Source organism: Alosa pseudoharengus, unplaced genomic scaffold (genome assembly GCF_046254945.1).
Source record: "Alosa pseudoharengus isolate Yale_2024_CS ecotype anadromous, Long Island Sound unplaced genomic scaffold, YU_APseudo_1.1 YU_APseudo_1.1_scf_24, whole genome shotgun sequence".
In the NCBI taxonomy this organism is placed as follows: domain Eukaryota; kingdom Metazoa; phylum Chordata; class Actinopteri; order Clupeiformes; family Clupeidae; genus Alosa; species Alosa pseudoharengus.
In genome coordinates, this window is record NW_027468689.1 from 8,747,963 (window position 1) to 8,768,226 (window position 20,264).

The 20,264-nt window shown below is 45.0% G+C and overlaps 2 protein-coding genes across 3 annotated transcripts; both read left to right on the forward strand.

Moving 5' to 3' along the window:
• The first annotated feature begins 273 nt into the window (after positions 1 to 273).
• On the forward strand, positions 274 to 9,602 carry ppef1 (protein phosphatase, EF-hand calcium binding domain 1). 2 transcript variants are annotated; one of them, XM_076303041.1, is made up of 17 exons: positions 274 to 328; positions 611 to 643; positions 1,244 to 1,371; positions 1,853 to 1,913; positions 3,710 to 3,879; positions 4,001 to 4,115; positions 4,554 to 4,600; positions 4,770 to 4,936; positions 5,015 to 5,051; positions 5,289 to 5,438; positions 5,793 to 6,143; positions 6,430 to 6,615; positions 6,985 to 7,127; positions 7,569 to 7,675; positions 8,580 to 8,743; positions 9,069 to 9,153; positions 9,403 to 9,602. In XM_076303041.1, exons 1-17 carry the CDS (start codon positions 274 to 276, stop codon positions 9,600 to 9,602), a joined length of 2,199 nt encoding a protein of 732 aa, XP_076159156.1. The 2 variants fall into 2 exon arrangements, with proteins under 2 accessions (XP_076159156.1, XP_076159157.1); XM_076303042.1 differs by lacking the exon at positions 611 to 643.
• A 1,890-nt stretch (positions 9,603 to 11,492) lies between these two features.
• Positions 11,493 to 20,263, forward strand: LOC143142259 (uncharacterized). Its single transcript, XM_076303040.1, has 8 exons — positions 11,493 to 11,623; positions 11,776 to 11,949; positions 12,617 to 12,781; positions 13,016 to 14,854; positions 15,589 to 15,714; positions 17,941 to 18,063; positions 18,988 to 19,113; positions 20,111 to 20,263. The coding sequence occupies exons 1-8, from the start codon at positions 11,566 to 11,568 to the stop codon at positions 20,248 to 20,250; spliced, it is 2,751 nt and encodes a 916-aa protein (XP_076159155.1). The 5' UTR covers positions 11,493 to 11,565; the 3' UTR covers positions 20,251 to 20,263.
• Position 20,264: the final 1 nt, after the last annotated feature.

Here is a 20,264-nt window from a genome sequence, read left to right on the forward strand (position 1 = left end):
ACATAGTTTTCCATGCTTTATCAATCATTTATTTATCTTTATCTGTCACTATTATTTGTCCTAGCATATACGTTTTGAAAACCACTTAAGGCAGAGGATAAAAGCAATGCTTACTTTGGGGCATGCAAAACTCCAGTTTTCACCCATAATCAAAATCTCCAGGTAATTCTGGTCTAAATTTCAATTGTGTTTCCATCACCAAACAAAACAGGATTCAGGCAAGAAACGCCCTGAATTTTGGCCAGAGAAAGAGAGATCAGTAAGGCATTCACCATGGGCTGTGGAACTTCCATTGCAGTTGAAAACCAAGGAAAGCCATCTGAAACAGGTGACCGTACAGACTGTTATTTCAGGGATAGTGGTGGTTTTATTTTATTTGTGGCGTTATACTTTTTAAGTCGGCCTGTTTATTTCTGATTGAAAATGTAAATTCATTGTTTCTTTACTTCCATCCTCTTTTTACAGAGCTTGTACTCTCTGTAAAACTGAGGGTGGGGGGGGGGGGGTGTTCGGGTAGTTTTTGGTCCTATTCCCATGTGCTTCATTAGCTGTTGGCGAACTCTCAGGGAACATTCTCACTTTTTTCACCATTCAATTACTTCTCTCACAGATGTGTCCTCCAGGAATCCCAGCCCAGCATTAAGTAAGATGTTTGGCCTTCCTCCCACCTTTTGGTTTTGAGTCTGCAGTACAAAACCTGAGTGCAAATGGTTGCGCTGTGTTCATCACCATCAGTCGGCACACAACCATCTGTGCATCATACATATCTTCCATACAGGACAGTCACATTTTACCATCTGTGCATTGTTTGTTTTCATCCCCCATGTCTATGTCTACACGCATATATGTATGACTGTTTTTTCACACATTAATGCTGTCACCTGTCATATTGAGCATGTGCACAAGTGTTCAGCTGTTAAGATTTCAGACATTTAGAGGGACGCTGTGGTGCAAGTGGCTTCAGTGTCCATTCCACATTTGGGTCCAAGTGCCCACAGGGAACTGGATTCGCGTCCGAGCCGGATCATTTCCCAATACCGTCCCATATCTCTCTCCCAATCTCTTCACTCTTATCTAAGGCATTAAAGCTAAAAAATATATACTTAAAAAAAAAAAAAGATTTTCACTTGCTGCCTCTGTGGCGTTGGTTGGACATTTTTTAAATCTGTGAAACTGTCTGACCCAGAGCTGTATGCATTTAAAGCAGAAACCGTGTTCTTATGCCTCTGTTCTTCCCCATTAGCTATGAAAGCAGCTGTTCTGATCCAGCGTTGGTACAGGCGCTACACGGCCCGTCTGGAGATGAGGCGCAGGTACACCTGGAACATCTTCCAGTCCATCGAGTACGCAGGGGAGCAAGACCAACTACAGGTACAATATTAAACTATTACTGATTACTGTATAAAGTCAGACCAACTGGTACAATATTAAACTATTACTGATTACTGTATAAAGTCAGACCAACTACTGGTACAATATTAAACTATTACTGTATAAAGTCAGACCAACTACTGGTACAATATTAAACTATTACTGATTACTGTATAAAGTCAGACAAACTACTGGTACAATATTATACTGATTACTGTATAAAGTCAGACCAACTACTGGTACAATATTACATTGGTTACTGTACAGGTACAATATTACATTGGTTACTGTACAGGTACACATTACACTAATACTGATTACTGTATAAAGTCAGACCACATATGCATGTCTGACAACACATGAAGATTTAACCCAGTGAAAGGATGGCTGCAGTATTAAAGACTTAAATTTCAGGAGAAAATGCATTAATTAAGAAAGTAAAAGTCTCCACCTAAATAAACAAAGTTGTTTTCTCCCACAGCTTTCGGGCTTTTTCAGTTTCATGTTGGACAACTTCACACACCTCAGTGGAAATGGTCCTGGTAACTATGCAGTTGTAATATAACCAAAATCTACCATAGCAATCACGGTAATGTTAAGAGCTCTGCACCAATGGCAACATTATTAGGTTAGAATAACTATTTGTGCATTTTGTTGTTGTACTCCCATCACCCGTCCTTTTTAACGACTCAGGAAATATATACATATGGAAATGCACAGTTGCTTAGCAACCTGTTGAGATCCCATTTTCTGCCCCAGTGATGTGCAACACTGCGTGCAGACTGATGTGTCTCAGGCTGCCCGTGTGTGTGTGTGTGTGTGTGTGTGTGTGTGTGTGTGTGTGTGTGTGTGTGTGTGTGTGTGTGTGTGTGTGTGTGTGTGTGTGTGTGTGTGAGAGAGAGAGAGAGAGAGAGAGAGACAGAGCACCATTGCTCACAATTAGCTCCCTTTTGTTTTGAATGGCAAGCTGGGAGGAGAGCAGGCTAAACTCTGTCTGCAATCAGGCTGCACTGACATGATCATGTGACTTCGCTGCCACAGTCTAATTGTTTCAGTGAGGTTAAAACTGACTGACTGGCCCCCCATGCTATTTTTAACAGTTCTGAGTGCTGTCATAACCTTGTTGTTTCTCATGCATGTGAGCAGTTGGGATGTTTTGCCACCAAATGAAAGCTTGTATATATATTTTTATGGTTTTGGTTAACCGTACTATATTTAATGAAAGCTTGTATATATTTATGGTTTTGGTTAACCGTATATATTTAATGAAAGCTTGTATATATTTATGGTTATGGTTTTGGTTAACCGTATTTAAGCTCAGTTCTACATGTGGTGGTTTGGTGAGGTTTCTGCCCTAGTCAAGCCGCATGTGTGTGTCTGGGCCCTAATTGAGGTGATGAAATGCAGCCCAGTGTTGGTCGTTTGCCAAGCAGCTGTCTGGCACAATCCCTTAAGGTAAAAGTGTCAACCTCTGGAGGTCAGGGACTGGAGTTCTCCTCAGCAACTCAAACATCTGCGCACAGTGCCCCGTGCCTGCATAAATTAAAGGCCAGCGCTTGGAATTAACATTCTCAAGTGGCCTCGATGGAGTAGCTCTCCACAAATCCCTCGGCATGGCCGCATGTGCTATGGAAATCAGATGTTTATCATTGTGCCATCTAATTACATCTTACCTGAAGATTAGAGACCAGCGTGACCCTCAGGTGAGTCCAACTCATTCAGACAACACAACATGTGGACATTAGGCTGATGTGTCAATTTGTGTGAATGATGTATTATTGTGAATAAACACGCACAAGTACTTGATGGTAAAACCTAAATGGCAGCTAGTCTTGACATCTTGGGTTCATGTAGTGGTTTAATGTTGCTATTACTAATATTTAAGTAACAGGTTATATACTGTACATTAGACATTTTGACATGTTTATCATAGTTCATTTGGGATCGGAAATGGTAACCCATTAAATTCAATGGCAGGAGGCTTTGGAGCTGGTGATGTGTGCAGATCTAGAGGATTCATTCTCATGGTGGTCTTATAAACGGTCAAAATATTTCCATCCTAGTCGTATATCAGATATCAGTTTAAGGATCTGAGGAGGAAGTGATGTAACCCTGGCAATAAACATATGCAGTATTTAGCAATTCTTTACATGAAATGGACAATGAGTGGCAGGGTTGTGCACAATTCGAATTGCAATTCTGCTTCCTGTTTGCTACCTCAATTGAAATGCAAGTGAAATTCAAGAATTTAATTCGAATTTAAGAGCCAGTTTCAATTCAATTCTGGAATTTTGCACAAGCCTGATGAGTGGCATATTTTACTGACACCTGTTTTCAGATTTGATCTCGCACATCTTGGATTCTGTGGTCGAGCCCTGGACGGAGGAGGGGAGGCAAGCGAAGTACGAGCAGATCACCGTGCCGGACTCCTACACTGGACCCCGCCTGTCCTTCCCTCTTAGTGTTTCAGACACCAACAGCCTGCTCAGTGCCTTCAAGGAGCAACAGGTAAGACACATGGCTGCATATTCACCTTTAAACATGCCAACTAAAGCAGTTTGAAGACACGTGTTTGAGTACAAGAGCCACCGCTAATAGACATGCCTGTTGTTTTTTCCTCATTCTCCAGACTTTGCATGCCAGATATGTCTTGCAACTGTTGCACGAGACCAAGAAGTTTCTGAAGCAGATGCCAAATGTTATTTACTTATCCACCTCTTATGCCAAGGAGATCACAATCTGTGGTAAAATTATATAGTGTATTTATATTGTGTGTGAGTGTTTGTTTGAAGGCAAAAGAGTGAGGTTGAACACTTGTTAATTTGCTGCTTTAAAAGGCCCTTTTGTGTGTGTGTGTGTGTGTGTGTGTGTGTGTGTCTCCTCCTTGTTGGGTATCTCTCAGAGAAAACTGCATCTTATCAAGGCTTAAGAATGCTTGAGTTCGCAAAGGATCAAAACATACATTTTACACATTGCCACGTGAGGGGAAAAACACATAAAACCTCTTTATGAGGTGCATCTCTCGAATACAGAAGCACCTCTCTGATATGGTCATAGCTGAAATAGATGACACTGCTCTGTTCAGTGTCCATACTCAAGTGCTGATGATGGCAGGCAAGCAGTTGCTGGACGATGATAAATATACAGGTTGTCATATGTTCTATGCTTTGCCATTTTTGCAGGTGATTTGCATGGAAGACTAGATGATTTATTGCTTATATTCTACAAGGTTTGACTGCATCAATGTACATCATCTTTTATCATATTGCATGACCACATTATTAGAATCATGCAATCATTATTTATCAAGTGTCCTGAATAAAACACACACATTTCAATCCTTATACTGTCTCTGAATGAGATGTTTGAGTGTTTCTTCTTTTCCATCTATACCACAGAATGGCCTTCCATCAGCTGAAAATCCCTATGTATTTAACGGTGACTTTGTTGACAGAGGGAAAAAGTCAATGGAAATCGTTATCATACTCTTTGCATTCTTGCTCTTGTATCCTGATCATATGCATCTGAACAGAGGAAATCATGAAGACCATATTATGAACCTGAGGTAACATGCTACACCTTTCTCATGTGCATTTCTCTGATATGATATGATATGATAATTCCTTTATCTTGCATGTTTTAGATATGGATTTACCAAGGAGGTCATGCAGAAGTACAAGGTAATATTTGAACCTTTTCAAACCATGCTGTGCCATTGCAGTAACCCTCTTCCCTGGTTACTAATTTATAAATTCCTCTGTGATTAATTGGGAGCAGACTAATTATGGAAAATATCCTCCAATAAACTAGGTTGATGTTGAACACTTTGTCAAGATTGGACATTAGCCCCACCTAGTGAGATTCTGCTGCCAGGACATGGGAAAATAAAATCCCTCTGCATTCTCTCTTCCATACAGACTCACGGCAGAGACATCTTACAAGTCCTGCAAGATGTTTTCAGCCTGCTTCCTGTAGCCACAGTGATTGATAATAAGGTGCTCATTGTCCATGGTGGTATTTCAGACAAGACTGACCTGGATTTCCTCAGCTCCATAGAGAGGGACAAGGTTTGTTTGATAATGAGTATGAGGAGGGGTTGCTTCAACAAAGCACACTGAATATTTAGATAAAAGTAATAATGTAGAACAAAACCAGTAAACTTGCATGATTCTAACCATTTACAACTCTTGTATATATTTCCTTTGTATGGGAATCTTCATAGATATTTCCAAAATGGGCAATTCCAAGATTTTCCAAACTAGTATTTGGAATTTATAGTCCGCATGTTATTTGCTCTGTACTTCGGTCCATTTGATTGGTCTGTTCATTCAAATAAGGTAAATTCCTAGTTCTCATACAGCGCCAGCTGACTTGTGGTTGTGTGTGTGTGTGTGTGTGTGTGTGTGTGTCTGTCCTTCCAGGTGAAGTCGGCCCTCCGGCTGCCCAAGCGAAGCATGGAGGTGGTGGACCCTCGGGGCGGGTCCAGGAGCGGCAGGCAGGGTTGGGCCCATCTGGATAGCCCATGCTCCCGGAGTCGCGCCCGGAAGAGGAAGTGCCATCTGTCCAAGCAGGGCAGCTGCTCGTCCACCTCCTCGTCCTCTTCCTCCTCGTCGCTCTGCTCGCCGCGCCTCGCCTCCCGACACACTCCGCGGCGCCACGCCCCGTCCCCTGCGCTGCCCAGCCCCTCTGACGGCCTCCAGGTGCCCTTCCTGGACTCGTTTGTGTCCATCGCCCCCCCAGAGCCCTCCAGGGAAGAGCTCGAGTGGAGACAGGTGAGAAGAGTGGATAGGATAGGATAGAGTGGATAGATAGATAGATAGATAGATACTTACTTACTTACTTACGTAACGATTCCCAGGGGAAATTGAAGATGAATGCCCATTACCATGCTGTGGCTAGTTTACCATATTTCTTTGGAGGTGCTTAACAGATAAAGCATTTATCTATGAGACCAATTGTGTTTAATATTGTTTCCCTGCTCTGTCACAAAAGTGTCCATTAGGTGTGTAATTTTTCGTGACCTGCAAATGATCTTGACAGCATGTTGGTTGTTGGCAGATTGTAGACATCCTCTGGAGTGACCCTAAGAGCCAGAGTGGCTGCACTGCCAACAGCTTCCGGGGCGGCGGCTGCTACTTTGGACCTGATGTGACTCGGAACCTTCTGGAAAAACACGGAATGACCTTGCTGATCCGCTCGCATGAGTGCAAGCAGGAGGGCTACGAACTCTGTCACAATGGGCAGGTAAACTTAGTCAAAAACAGAGCTAGAGAAGTCCTTTTAGGCAAGTCCCTCCACTCGGCGGCCATATTGCAATGCTTTTTGGGTACTTATCGGGCATCTATTTTGGCAGAAATGCGCGTGCGCAAGGCTTCACGACACCAACCTTGCTCCGGCAGCGAGATCACAACACATGATTGGCACAATGTCTTCACAACACACCACATGATTGGCTCAATCAAAGGGCTGGCCATATTGGCGTTACAAACTAATCCCATGCATTTCTATGGAGGATCTTTTGAGTGCTGTGTCTCTTCATTAGAGAGTCTCTGGTTTTGCCTTCAAACTGACACAAAGTTCGGCATTGTATATTTAGTGTTTTGTTCTTAATAGGTGATTACGATTTTCTCGGCGTCTAACTACTATGAGGAGGGCAGTAACCGTGGGGCGTACGTGAAATTGGGCCCGGAGCTGGTGCCACGCTTCTTTCAGTACCAGGTGAGCCGCAGCACCAGGAAGCTCACCCTGCAGCAAAGGTAAGACCTCCCACTGCCCATAACGCCATGATGATACAGGGGCCAGCTTTTTGAACAATGAGTTGCTGGGCAATCGCATGCCTGGCTCCTGATGATCTGATTTAAGGATTGGTTTGTTTTAACTGAAAATCATCCACAGGCAATTCCAGATGAAAATAAAATGTTGCCTAATATCAGAGGAGAAGTGCCAAGACAACAACATTGCCCAGCAACATAATTTTGTGCGATTAAAAAAAACAATCACATTAAGTATCAGAAACCAATAGAATGTATATTCTGTCTGTTCCAAATAGAATGTGCTAATCAATTAACATGTGCTGTATGGCGTTCTGTCTCGTCCCTATGTGCCGCGGGATGCTGGGACAGTATTGCATACGTTCAAAAGGAATTAGCTCATCCAACGTGTGTGTTTGTGTGTATGTGTGTGCGCGTATGTGTCAGGGTGAGTGTGGCTGAAGGATCTGCCCTGAAGGCTCTGCAGGAGAAGCTGTTTGCCCATCGCTCTGAGCTTATGGCTGTCTTCCAGCAGTATGACACAAATAACACCGGTAGGACTGCACACACACGCAAACACACACACGCTCCTCCCCCTACACACACACACACAGGTAGGACTGCGCACACACACACACACACACACACTCCTCCGCCTACACACACATACACATACATAAAGGCACAGGTAGGACTACACACACACACACACACACACACACACACACAACCCACCGCCTACACATACATAAACGCAAAGAGGACTTGAGCACGATCCAAGATGGAAATCCAGCAAACGGTTCCTTTGCCTCAATGCTTCCTGTCTTGAAGGCTGTTAAAAATCGCCTTTCAAGTAGCTCTTTAATGGGACTCAGGTGAGTGCTTTAAAAGGGTTCAGTAAAATGTGGAGCCGTACATTTCCTGTGCACAAGTTAACTGGGGGAAACTGCCTCGACTCGAACCTCAATAACAATAGAACCCTGCTCCTTTCTAGCAGACCTTGGGGCATATTTGAACTACACCAGAGAAGGACAGAGTGGGGAAATTAGTGTTCAGGAGCACTCTCAGTGTAGATGTATGTGGTGGTATTCCACATTCTTCTCGCTGGCATTTTGCCTTATAAATACATTTTACTTACTCACTTACATACACAAAACAGAACAGGGGACATTCATTCTCAACACCTCTTGTACAGAGGGCCACATTGTGTATCAGAAACCACTGTTTTGACACCGTGTCAAAAATCCCTGAGCTTGTTGTTGCCCAGATATATGCCGCTGTATTTAGTACAATGCAAGGGTGCCATTTGGCTGTGTTCATTTGGTTGTGTTCAAGACAACCCAAAGCCTACAGAATTCCACATCGCTCCTTTAAAAAATGTGATGGTATTATGACGCATAACTGAATTTGTGGTTATGTTGTGGTAAACAACGTTTGCCTGTGTTGTGGTGTTCCCAGGCTGCATCTCGGTCAGTGACTGGGCACAGGTGGTGGAGTCGGTGCTGAGACTGGACCTGCCCTGGAGGACCCTCAGGCCCCGGCTGACCCGGCTGGCCCACGATGGCAGCGTGGAGTACAGGTCCTGCTTTGAGGACGTCAGCCCTGGACAGCCAGTTCCTCAGGTCAACACAAGCATGTGTTTATGTACAGTAAATATCAAAGGAATACCAGTGTTTCCCACATTGAATTCTATTTGTGGTGGTAGGTTTGCAGAATTAACTTGAATGCAACAGTTTTTAACAAATTAGTGCAGCGTGGTTATGATTCTAACCAGATTTAAGCACAATTTAGTACAACCAGGAAAATCATTGTGTGGTGGTCAATGTTGATATTGTGGTGGGCCGCCACAAATAAGTCAATGTATGGGAAACACTGAATACAGTTAGGAATGGGTATCTACTGTAACAGCAACGATTGTTTAATGCACTGTTTCCTGCCTTGTCACAGGTTGCTCCTAATTTGGCAGAAACGCTCTATAGGTATCGAACTGATCTGGAGATCATATTCAATATCATAGATCAGGATCATTCTGGTGAGTCTGACTGCTCTGCTGTCCACATTGTGGTCTGTAATGCTAGAAACATGTAGGCCAATAATTCATGCCTGTAATGTAACTCCAGGGTATGGCCTACAATAGCAGGCATAGAGGAGACACAAAACACTGCCAAAAATAGCACATTAAACTCATGACTATGTTTTCAGATTTTGGTCAGATGTAATCTCAAAACAGACTGTCAGCAATGGAAAAAAGGATTCATTCTTTGTTTGTCTATTTGCCCAGGTCTCATTTCCATTGAAGAGTTCCGTCAGACCTGGAAGCTGTTTAGCACTCACCTGGGCGTAGTCGTGAACGAAGAGGCCATTGATGACATGGCGCGCAGCATCGACTTCAACAAGGACGGCAGCATCGACTTCACTGAGTTTCTGGAGGCCTTCCGTGTGGTCCACAAACTGGACGTGAAGGATCAGCAGCAGGGCTGAGGCAGCCATGTTGGCTCCATCTGTCTGGGCTGTAGAGACAAGCCATGTTGGCTCCATCTGTCTGGGCTATAGAGAGCAGCCATGTTGGCTCCATCTGTCTGGGCTATAGAGAGCAGCCATGTTGGCTCCATCTGTCTGGGCTGTAGAGAGAAGCCTGCAGCCTGCTAGTGCTCCTTAATGCATGTTCATCTGAGACTGGTGGATCAGGGGGTGTGTGGAGCTGGAGTCCAGCTTCAGTCCACACATCTTCAGCAGTAGAAGCAGTGAACTCTGAATAATACAGACATGGCTTTATTTATGAACATCGCCAGGCTGGCAGAAATCATTTTGTTCTCTGAAGAAAAGATATAGAAATCCATAATATGATGGTATTATAGAATTATACCCAAAGTGTTCATCATCCCTTTTGACCATTTAAGGCTGCATTGTTTTTGTTGCATGTGCCTTATTATCCCAGGGGTGCCTGCTGGGGTCCGCTCCTGTTATGGAGTATTCCACTGGAGTGCACAGCCGCAGAGACCAGTGGGCTATACTACGAATCTCTGTTTGTGGGTTAGCGAGGTATGTTGCGCTCAAAGCCAGGGTATGCTGTGACACGAAAGTGGCTCTGTTTTAGCGTCGCTGTATCACCATGGTGTCTTATGCTGTCAACCAAACCTGGTCGGGAGCAGGTTATGTGCTAAGTTATAGCTCAAATCGTGTAAAACTACCACCCACTGACCAATCAATTATCTTGAAAAATTAAGTTATCTCAAGTGTAGGATTCTGTCATATATCTTACAGGTGGAACTCCGCCTCTACAAACATTTTGGATCTCGCATGCACTTTAATAGTGTTGTGCGTGCAAATATGCCACTATGGATGTGCATACCATACAACATCTGATGACAATCGATTTATTTGATGTTATAGGCTAGACACTAAAAATGACCGCAGTGTAGATTACGCTATCGCTCATAAATCCGGAAGTAATTGTTTTTTTAATGTAGGCGGTCTTGTGAGTCTCCACGTTTCACGATTGGCCAACATCATCCCAACATCGAGAACACGCACAGATCTGAGCTGAAAGCCTAGTTTGACAAATATATCACATAACTGCTATAGTAGTATCACTTAACTTATACCCCTGAGTCAAGGCTTTGTGTAGCTGTGATATGTCTAGATAGCCTAGATATGTCTAACGTGCTTCGTAGTATACCTCACAGGGGACCCATTTGTTTGTTTATGTCTTAAGCTACTGGTATATGTATGCTCTATGTACCACACTGGTTGCCCAGTAAGCTAGTACGGGTGTGCTGGTGTCTTTCGCTGCTCCTTCTGGGATGCTGTTTGTGTGAAGCGCTTTGAAGTGCACTTTGTGCATGAAAAATGCGCTATATAAATAAAAATACTTTACTTATTCCAATGGCAAACAGGGAAATGTGGGATGGACAGGAAATCACAATCAACACATTTGTGGAGTCCCCCCCCCCCCCCCCCCCTCCCATAGCAACATGGGGTTCGAGTCTCTAGAATGTGTTACACATGTCTGCAGAAAGAAATGCCCTATGGTCAGATGCTCGTAATGTTCATGAGTGTAATTTGTCTTTTAAAGCTTTGTTTACTTCAGCTATTTGAACTGCCAAATGTTGGATGTTATTTTGTCTATGCACTAAGTGTTCCCCTATAAGCTTGCTCTAGAAGACAGCTCTTTGGATCGCTTGCTTCTGTGAGCACTGCAGTGTCCTATCGGCCAAGTGTGCGCCCTAGCAACCCTCCCTCAGTGTTTCTCGCCAGTGTTGGGAGGAAGGGAGGGAGGGGTGTGTTCTCCAGGATCTGTCAGCAAAGTGGCCCCGCCCCCTTCCTCTCCCTCCACCAGTCCCTCTGCTCAGTCACAGGCCGACCCTAAACTCTCGCCAGTGTGCGCTTGGATCCTCCTCGGCTCCACAGCCTGGCTCGTCCTTGCCGCCTGCCCGTCATCTCCATGGGGGCCCCTACAGGGCTGCTGCCTTTCCTGTCTTTCCTCCTGACGCTGCGTTCAGGTAAGAGGAAATGCCACCGGAGAGCTTTGAGAGACGGCCTCAGTTGGGTGTTAACAACATATATAGTGAAATGAAATGAAAGTCTGATGCTAAACCAGTCGTGCATGTTTGGATTTGTTGGCAAGAGTTCTCTTGTTTGTTTCTTTCATTAGGGTTTGCTGGTGAACCTTGCAGGGGATTCCAGCACTTGGAGAACGGACGCACGTTCTTCCGTTTCAAAGGATTGTACGTCACGTTCACCTGCAATCCAGGGTTCCGGATCCATGGCCATCCCACAAGCAGCTGTGTGTCAGGCCAGTGGGTGAGAGAGCCTCCTGTGTGTGTAGGTGAGAGAGCCTCACGTGTGTGTGTGTGTGTGTGTGTGTGTGTGTGTAGGTGAGCGAGCCTCACGTGTGTGTGTGTGTAGGTGAGCGAGCCTCACGTGTGTGTAGGTGAGCGAGCCTCACGTGTGTGTAGGTGAGAGAGCCTCACGTGTGTGTAGGTGAGAGAGCCTCACGTGTGTGTAGGTGAGAGAGCCTCACGTGTGTGTAGGTGAGAGAGCCTCATGTATGTGTAGGTGAGGGAGCCTTCCGTGTGTGTGTAGGTGAGGGAGCCTTCCGTGTGTGTGTAGGTGAGGGAGCCTTCCGTGTGTGTGTAGGTGAGTGAGCCTCCCGTGTGTGTGTAGGTGAGAGAGCCTCCTGTTTGTGTAGGTCAGTGTGCCATTTTACTGGCCCAGTCATCTCAAGACATGCTTACTCTTTCAAATTCAATTTAAAACTTGATCAGCACTGTAACATCATGCAACACAGACACACTCCAATCTTGTGGAAAGCCTTCCCAGAAGAGTGGAAGCTGTTATAGCTATTCCTTGCCTATAGATTTAGAATGGGGTGTCATAAAAGTTCCTGTAGGTGTAATGGCCAGGTGTTCCAATACAGAAATGGAATCATGCAACCACAGCATGCCTGCCATTCTTGAATGAACTTTGTAACTATGTATCATTTTGTTGGTCAGCCTCTGGATGTCCCAGCCCTGGTGGGGTTCAACACGGCAGCAGTGATGTTAATGAGGACCGCTCATTTGTGGCCTTCAGCTGTGATGATGGCTACAGGCTCTATGGCAGTTCACTTCTCTACTGCAAGGGCAAAACGTGGAGCAACCCAAAGCCTGTTTGTAAAGGTAAATAAGTGGACCCTACTGTTAGAAGACAACTCTGTTCTTTCTAGATGTTTAATGGTGTATTCCTACCAGTTTTTATGTAGGCAGTGGCACAGTCTTTAATCTTGTGAGCTTGTGAAAAGATGTTCACATGTGTAACATGTTTTGCAACTGTGTAATATGATTTTTGAATGTGTAAAGACATTTCGTACCTGTAAAAATGTATTTTTTAATGTTCTTTTTTATTTTTTCCAGAGTCAGATATTATGAGCTCCTTCAAACAGAAACCTGTCGTCCTGTCCAGTTCTAATACGGAGAAGAACCCAAGACCTCAATCCAACCTGAAAGACCATTTAAAGTCTCACCACAACACTGCCTCTAAGGAGGCCTACCTGCTGGTTGGCTCCCTACCCAAGTCCCACCTCTCTGAAAGACTGCTGTTGAAGCCCAAGATGGCACCACTACAGAGGAAACCTGTGAAGAAGCAGTGGCTTCAGAAGGCGGCAGCACACAGGGAATTGAGCCCTGGGGTCTGGAATCTGGAAGCCACTGAGAAACTCACCCCACCCCAGCAGATGGTGAGGGGTGCTGGCCTCTCAACACCTGGCTCTGTCTCCGTCTCACCCACAGTGACACCTCCTGTGTCGCCAGCCACGGGCACCAGGTTCGCAGAGTCCAAAATAGATAGCCAGGCACCTGAGAGGTCCGACGCTGGTCCAACAAGAGCTGACACACTGCTGCAAAATCTAAGTGAAGGGGAGGACGACCCATCTCCTACAGCACAAGGCCCACCAGAAACACACACAGGTGGACTCCTGTCTGTTGATTCAAAAACTTCAACACAGACTCAAATATCGGATGGGTTCCTGAATACAAGAAAACCTGTCATTCTCAGTACACCAACACCACATCTGAGTGTGAATGCTATGTCGGTCACCAGCACCTCTGCTTATGCAGAAACGACTGTGGATGCCCAAAGTAAATACCCCCCAAATCTTCCTACTCCTACCTACAGTCAGCACAGTGCTGTAATGACCACAGATCACCTTTCTGAGTATTTAGTGGACAGACTAGAGCGTCATCCAGAGACCAGGCTAACGGTACTCAGTTTAGGTGACCAGCCACCCGTGCTGCCAGTGGGAGAGAATAACACAGAGGACGTCATAAATGAAGACGCTAATGAGCTGTGGGAGCCACCAGCGAATGAGGAAAAGTCCTATGAAGAGAATGAAGGAATCACGCACGTTGCAGTGACCAGGTCTGAAAACCACCCAGTCTCTGGAGATGCAATGCCCTCTGTTGCCCCAGCAGCCTCCAGACTGACCTCAGACCTGTCCCCATGCTCTTCAAACCCCACGCCCATCAGCAGCACGTCCCCTCTCCTCACTGATCCAGTTGCTGAGGGGCTCCGGTCGCAGGGGGGTCCACCAGGACCGACCAGCTGGGGGTTACGGCCGCGGGTCGAGGTGTTAACAGAGGCCACCCACCCACAGCCCGTCCAATCAGAGGCTGAGGCAGCAGAAGGGACGCGTGCGTCAGCGCTGAGACTTGCTAGTCAACAGATGTGCACACACAGCACCTCACCAAGTGCAAATGCGCAAATTGCCCCGGCCACAAAAGCTGATTGGCCTAAGGGCAGCATGGAGGCTCCTTTGAACTTTGACCCCAAACATGGCCATAAAGAATCCCATCGACCTGAACAGGACCCTGTTACTGTGACTCCACTGGACTCGTTACAGAGAACACAAACGCTCCCAACCAACAGTTCTAGCAGCCAATCACATGCAGGATACAGCCTGGCACTTTCTAGCTCTGGAGACACTCCAAGCGTTGCACCCTCTCCTCATCTGGAAGCTTCCACCAAAGCCCGTCCGTCTGAGCTGCCAATCAGAAGAGGGAGGCCAGTGTGTCCGTACCCTCCGCTGCCCGCCCACGGGACCTTCTATTTCCGTACGATCGAGAAGCCGGGCCAGCTGCAATACAGGCACTACATCCAGTACGCCTGTTACCCTGGCTACACGCTGGCCAATGGGGACGTGCACAGCTACTGCCAGCAGAATGGCACATGGAGTGGAACTACGCCAGCATGCCTGGGTAAGACACAAGCATGCCTGGATACATGTATTCATTTAGCAGACGTTTTTATCCAAAGAGACTTATAAAATGAGGAATAGCATTCAACCCATGCTGCAAAGGAGACCCTTAGGTAACAATAAATACTACTACAATAGATACTACTATCAGAGGATGCATTTCCATCATTATCAAACCATTTCATTTGCTCAAATATTTCATAGTCCTGTCTCTCATTTGCAATGGAGAGTTAGTTGATTTTAGATACAGCTCTGGATTGTGGTTTGAAGAATGCATGATTTCGGTTGCAGTATTATCTGATGGAGTTTGAGAAAACATTGGTTTGCATTCCTCCCTGCTGATGAGGCCTTCAGAGCCACTTGCTGTAGAGGAGATATGTACTGATACTCGTCTGGTGAAAGTGCCAAGCTGAACACGTCAACATCATGGGCTCCTGCTCCTTCACGTGTTTGAGCAGGTAAAAAGGGTGAGCTTGTGGCCTGCGTTTCGAACAGCTGGAGAAACGAATAGAGGAAGTGGCAGCGATACTTCAGACTGTCTGCAAAACACATCAGCTCAGCTGTCTGACAGAAATCCCCGACATGTTGCAGTGGGGGCTGGCTGAGTCCCCCTGGCAACAGGGAAGCTGTATGTAGGGCACACATCATGATGTAAAAACATCCTGTGCATGGGCAAAACAACTCTGTAAGCCGTCCGAGTTCAAACCCACTGTCTGGTAACCTGTTCCTCCTCAGAGGTGACGCCATGCGCACTGAATAACGGCGGCTGCTCTCAGCTGTGCGGCGCCGGACCACAACAGCGGGCACTGTGCCAGTGCAGACCGGGCTTCATGCTGCTGGAGGACCTGCGCACCTGCAGAGGTGAGAGGAGCCCTTTGTTAAATACACACTTATACAAATTAATTTGGCTGACACTTTTATCCAAAGCGACTTACATATGTCAGTTATTACAAGGGCCAGTGGCGCTAGAGCTGTGCTTCTCAAAAGTGTGGTCTGTAAGCTATCCCAAGTGGTACGCGAGCAGACGTGGTAAAATATAAAATATAATATAGATGAGTTGTTTGCAATATTGAACCAACTTGTATGTAAATCCAAACAGTTCTGCAACACTGCCTTTGTAAGCTACACCAATTTAATCATATGAATCCTCTGACACAATAAGCAAGGTGCAAAGATAATAAGCAAAGTGGTTCAGTGAGTAGGCCTATTGTGTAATATACTGTTGAAGTAGATCAGCTGTTTTTTGTTTTGTTTTTTTAGCGAAGTGGTCCGTAAGGTTTTTTTATTGGTTAAGTGATCTTTGGTCTGAAAAAGTTTGAGAAACACTGCGCTAGAGCAACTCGGGGTGAAGTGCCTTGCTCATGGGCACAACGGTGGCAGTCGGGAATTGAACCCACAACTGTTCTGGCCACTGCAGCCTCCCACCGACACACAGCACTGATGTTCAGAAGAGGAGTAATTCATTATTCATTATTTGGACAGGTGAAGATGAAGAAGGGTCAGTGCGCTGTGTGTGGCCATGGCCTGTCTTGTCCAACCCTGGAATTTTACTGTGACAGCTGTTTCTTTTGTGGGTGCTTTGCTTAAACAAAAAGAGATACTTTAAGACTGTGAACTCTCAGCCCTAACCCTGCTGTCACGGTGATCATAAAGTCTGTTCGGGTGGTGATGAGGCAAGTCCTAGCACGAGAGAACACAATGTGGATTTATGTCACAGGACTCTCACTGCCCGCTGAGAAACACATCCTGACGTCACACACTACCTGAGAGGCAGGAATGACCGACGGCGCAACTGCAATTTTAGAATATGCAGTGCTGTGCATAAGTCAAGACACCCATGCTAAAGTTGATCATGTATCGTAAATAAATAAATGTTATTCCTTTTCAGTCAGCTCAAAAGATGATTTTTTTTTTTAACTTATGCACTGTAGATACCACTTAGTGACACTCTGACTTATACTGTGCAAATAGCCCCCTGTCCTAACTTGTAGTTACAACGTTATATTTTTCCAAAGTATCACTAACTCATAAATACATGCAGACAAGGAGGCTGCTCTGGCTCGAGGAGATATGGGTTTAACAGTCTGTTTGACAGGTGAAGCCATTTTCCATGGAGACAAAGTGCTTTAGCAGGGAAAGGGGACTGAAAAAAGATCAGGCATGACCAGACCTGCCTTGCCTTAGTGAACAACAGTTAGTTCATGTCTTCAGTTCATGTCTTCAGTTCATGTAGAACGAAGACGGAAAGAGTCTTGAAAGATTGTAGTCTGCATTAGTTAAAAGTCTCCAATCTTTCAAGAATCTTTCCCAAATCTTGTCAAAGTTGTTTGGTGTAAGGCCATTAGTAGAACAGTACAAAATATAACCGCCTCAGTTACAAGATTGTCTGCTGTAAATATTAACTGCTGGGTGGGCTACTGCCATTGGTCATTACAAGTTTATGGTTATCCCACTATATATATATATATATATATATATATATATATATATATATATATATATATATATATATATATATATATATATATATATATATATATATATATATATATATATATATATATATATATATTATTTTTTTTTTTTTTTTTTTTTTTTTTTTATATATATATAAGCATGGACGAATCAAGTGTTGCACCTGCCACCTATGTGTGGTCTCAGTAGGAGAGGGGATGATGTATGAAATAATTCATGACTGCAGCAGATGTTTCCTGCATCATTGTCCCATGTTGTGGATAGAGAACCTCATCATAATACAGTACACATGCAGAGATGCACTATCCAGACATGTTTTGGGGGATTCTGGCAAGCTCAGTAGGCTATGTGAGAACAAGACCCGATGTCATCAAAGAGCGCCTCGCCTCCATTCCCTCTTGACATGAAAGGCAGTGTGGTGGTAGTATCCATGGCGATGTGGTGATGCTTTTATCGACAAGCAGGTGCAGAGGAGGGGAGGGGAGGGGTGAGCTGAAGTTGTTTATGGTCCCTAACCTTTCATCTCCCCCGTCTCTGTGCCAATACTGCCACTGACAGGTGGTGACGCTGTAATACTTCTTTCTGTGTGCGTGTGTGTGTGTGTGCGTGTAGATGTAAATGAGTGTGTGGAGGAGCGCCACCAGTGCCAGCAGGTGTGTGTCAACACACTCGGCTCCTTCAGGTGCAGCTGTAGAACAGGGTTCCAGCTGAACACAGACGGACACACTTGCATGGGTGAGTCTCTCTAAAGATGATTGAAATATTCGATACACGGATTTAAAAATACACTCATTTTAGTCATCCACTCCATAGATCTAATTCAGTATACTTCAGGTCAAACATTTGTCATCTCATTGTCCTTTAGTTGTCTAACTGTATTTGTATACAGTCTTGGCTTCTGTACATGGGAGGCAAAGGAACTCAGACCTACCCACACATACATGTTCACACAATTCCACATTCACACAATTAACACATCGCTTGAGGAGCATAGAAGTGAGGAGGTGGGGAATACATCAGGCCTTTTCTATGAAAATATACCCATGTGATTTAGTGAGTCTGTAATGAAAATGAGGGCAGCCGTGGCCTACTGGTTAGCGCTTCGGACTTGTAACCGGAGGGTTGCCGGTTCAATCCCCGACCAGTAGGAATGGCTGAGGTGCCCTTGAGCAAGGCACCTAACCCCTCACTGCCGGGATTAGTGTGTGCTTCACCTCACTGTGTGTTCACTGTGTGCTGTTGAGTGTGTTTTACTAATTCACGGATTGGGATAAATGCAGACACCAAATTTCCCTCACGGGATCAAAAGAGTATATATACTTATACTTACTTAAAATATACTCGTGATGTAGTGAGTCTATAATAAAAATATACCGATGTGATTTAGTGAGTCTGTAATGGAAAATATACTCATGTGATTTAGTGAGTCTGTAATGAAAATATACTCATGTGAAGTCTCCAGCAGGCTAACCTGCATATTCAGCCAGAAAGAAGTTAAGTGCATTACTGAAATCATGCAGCTCATAGCATGCATCACTGCAAGAGTGACAGATGTTACAAGACCATCAAGGTGCTGAATCCATCTAGTTAGGTATTCTGTGTCCTAACCCTCTTGGGTGTGTGTGTGTGTGTGTGGCTAATGTGATGCCTTCTTGGCAGACATAAGTGAGTGTGTGTCGTCAGGGAAGCCGGCGTGTGAGTGGAAGTGTGTAAACCTATCAGGATCTCACCACTGCATCTGCCCAAGAGGGTTCCGACGGCACACAGATGGACGCCGATGCATGGGTAAGCCTGGAGTATGTATGCAAATTCAACAGCAGATTTGGTCTCTAAAAATGTCATGTTCCATGTGGCATGTTAAAGAAGCCCTATGCAGGTGTGGTTATTCCTTCGCTGTTTCTGGGGTTTCGTCTGATTTGGGCTCGCATTTTTTTATTATTTTTTTTAAAGTATATTTTTTGGGCTTTTTATGCCTTTAATTAGATAGGATAGTGGAGATTGACAGGAAGTGAGTGGGAGAGAGAGTCGGGGTGGAATCCGGAAAGGACCACGGGGCGGGAATCGAACCCGGGTCGCCGGCGCACGGTGCAGGTGCCCCAGCCAGTCGCGCCACTGCTGGGGCAGAGGCTCGCATTTTTCACTACATAGCTCCCCCTGCAGCTTCGGTAGCAAGTGACTGCTACGCTAAACCCCCACGAGCTAGCGAACTAGCCATCAAGAAACCAAGCTAAACACATACAGGGCTCACAATAAAATGATCGAGCAAACACATTGTTCAAGAGACTATCAAATCACATTACAACAACGAAGTTCACCCAAGGGTAGGCTACTTACAATTTCAAAAGCAACAAAGCCAAGTCGGAGTCTGTTTTGCAGTCTTCTTAGAAACTACAATCTGACTACTTTTTCGAGGCGCGATTGGATACTTCCGCTGAGTTACATCCGGATGTGTTCGGACCGCGACCAGAAAGTTGCATATTCGGTTTTTCCGCGGAGAAGCACTAGGGGGAGACGAAGCACCCACCAAACGACCCAAAAAGTGTTGTAGAACCATCAGAACGACTCTCAACCTGTATAATTAAGGTCATTTTTGCTAAAATTGTTGCATAGGGCTTCTTTAATTCTGCTGCTGCAGTTGTTTTAAGTGTGTAGACGTGTGGATCGAACTATTTCCATCACAACTGCATTATCTTTGCAGGTCGTTGAACATCATCACTGCATGCATCTAAATCCTACAATTAAGCAACATGAGGTTAATCACTCTTTAAACTTTCTTCTACAGATATTGATGAATGCAAGTCCAGTAATGGAGGCTGCTCCCATAGCTGCAAAAACATGCGAGGTGGCTACAAATGTGTCTGCCCAGTATCTCAACGTATCTCCCCGACCAACCGGAAAAAATGTTTGGCCATAACGGCATAATAACAATAGGGCGC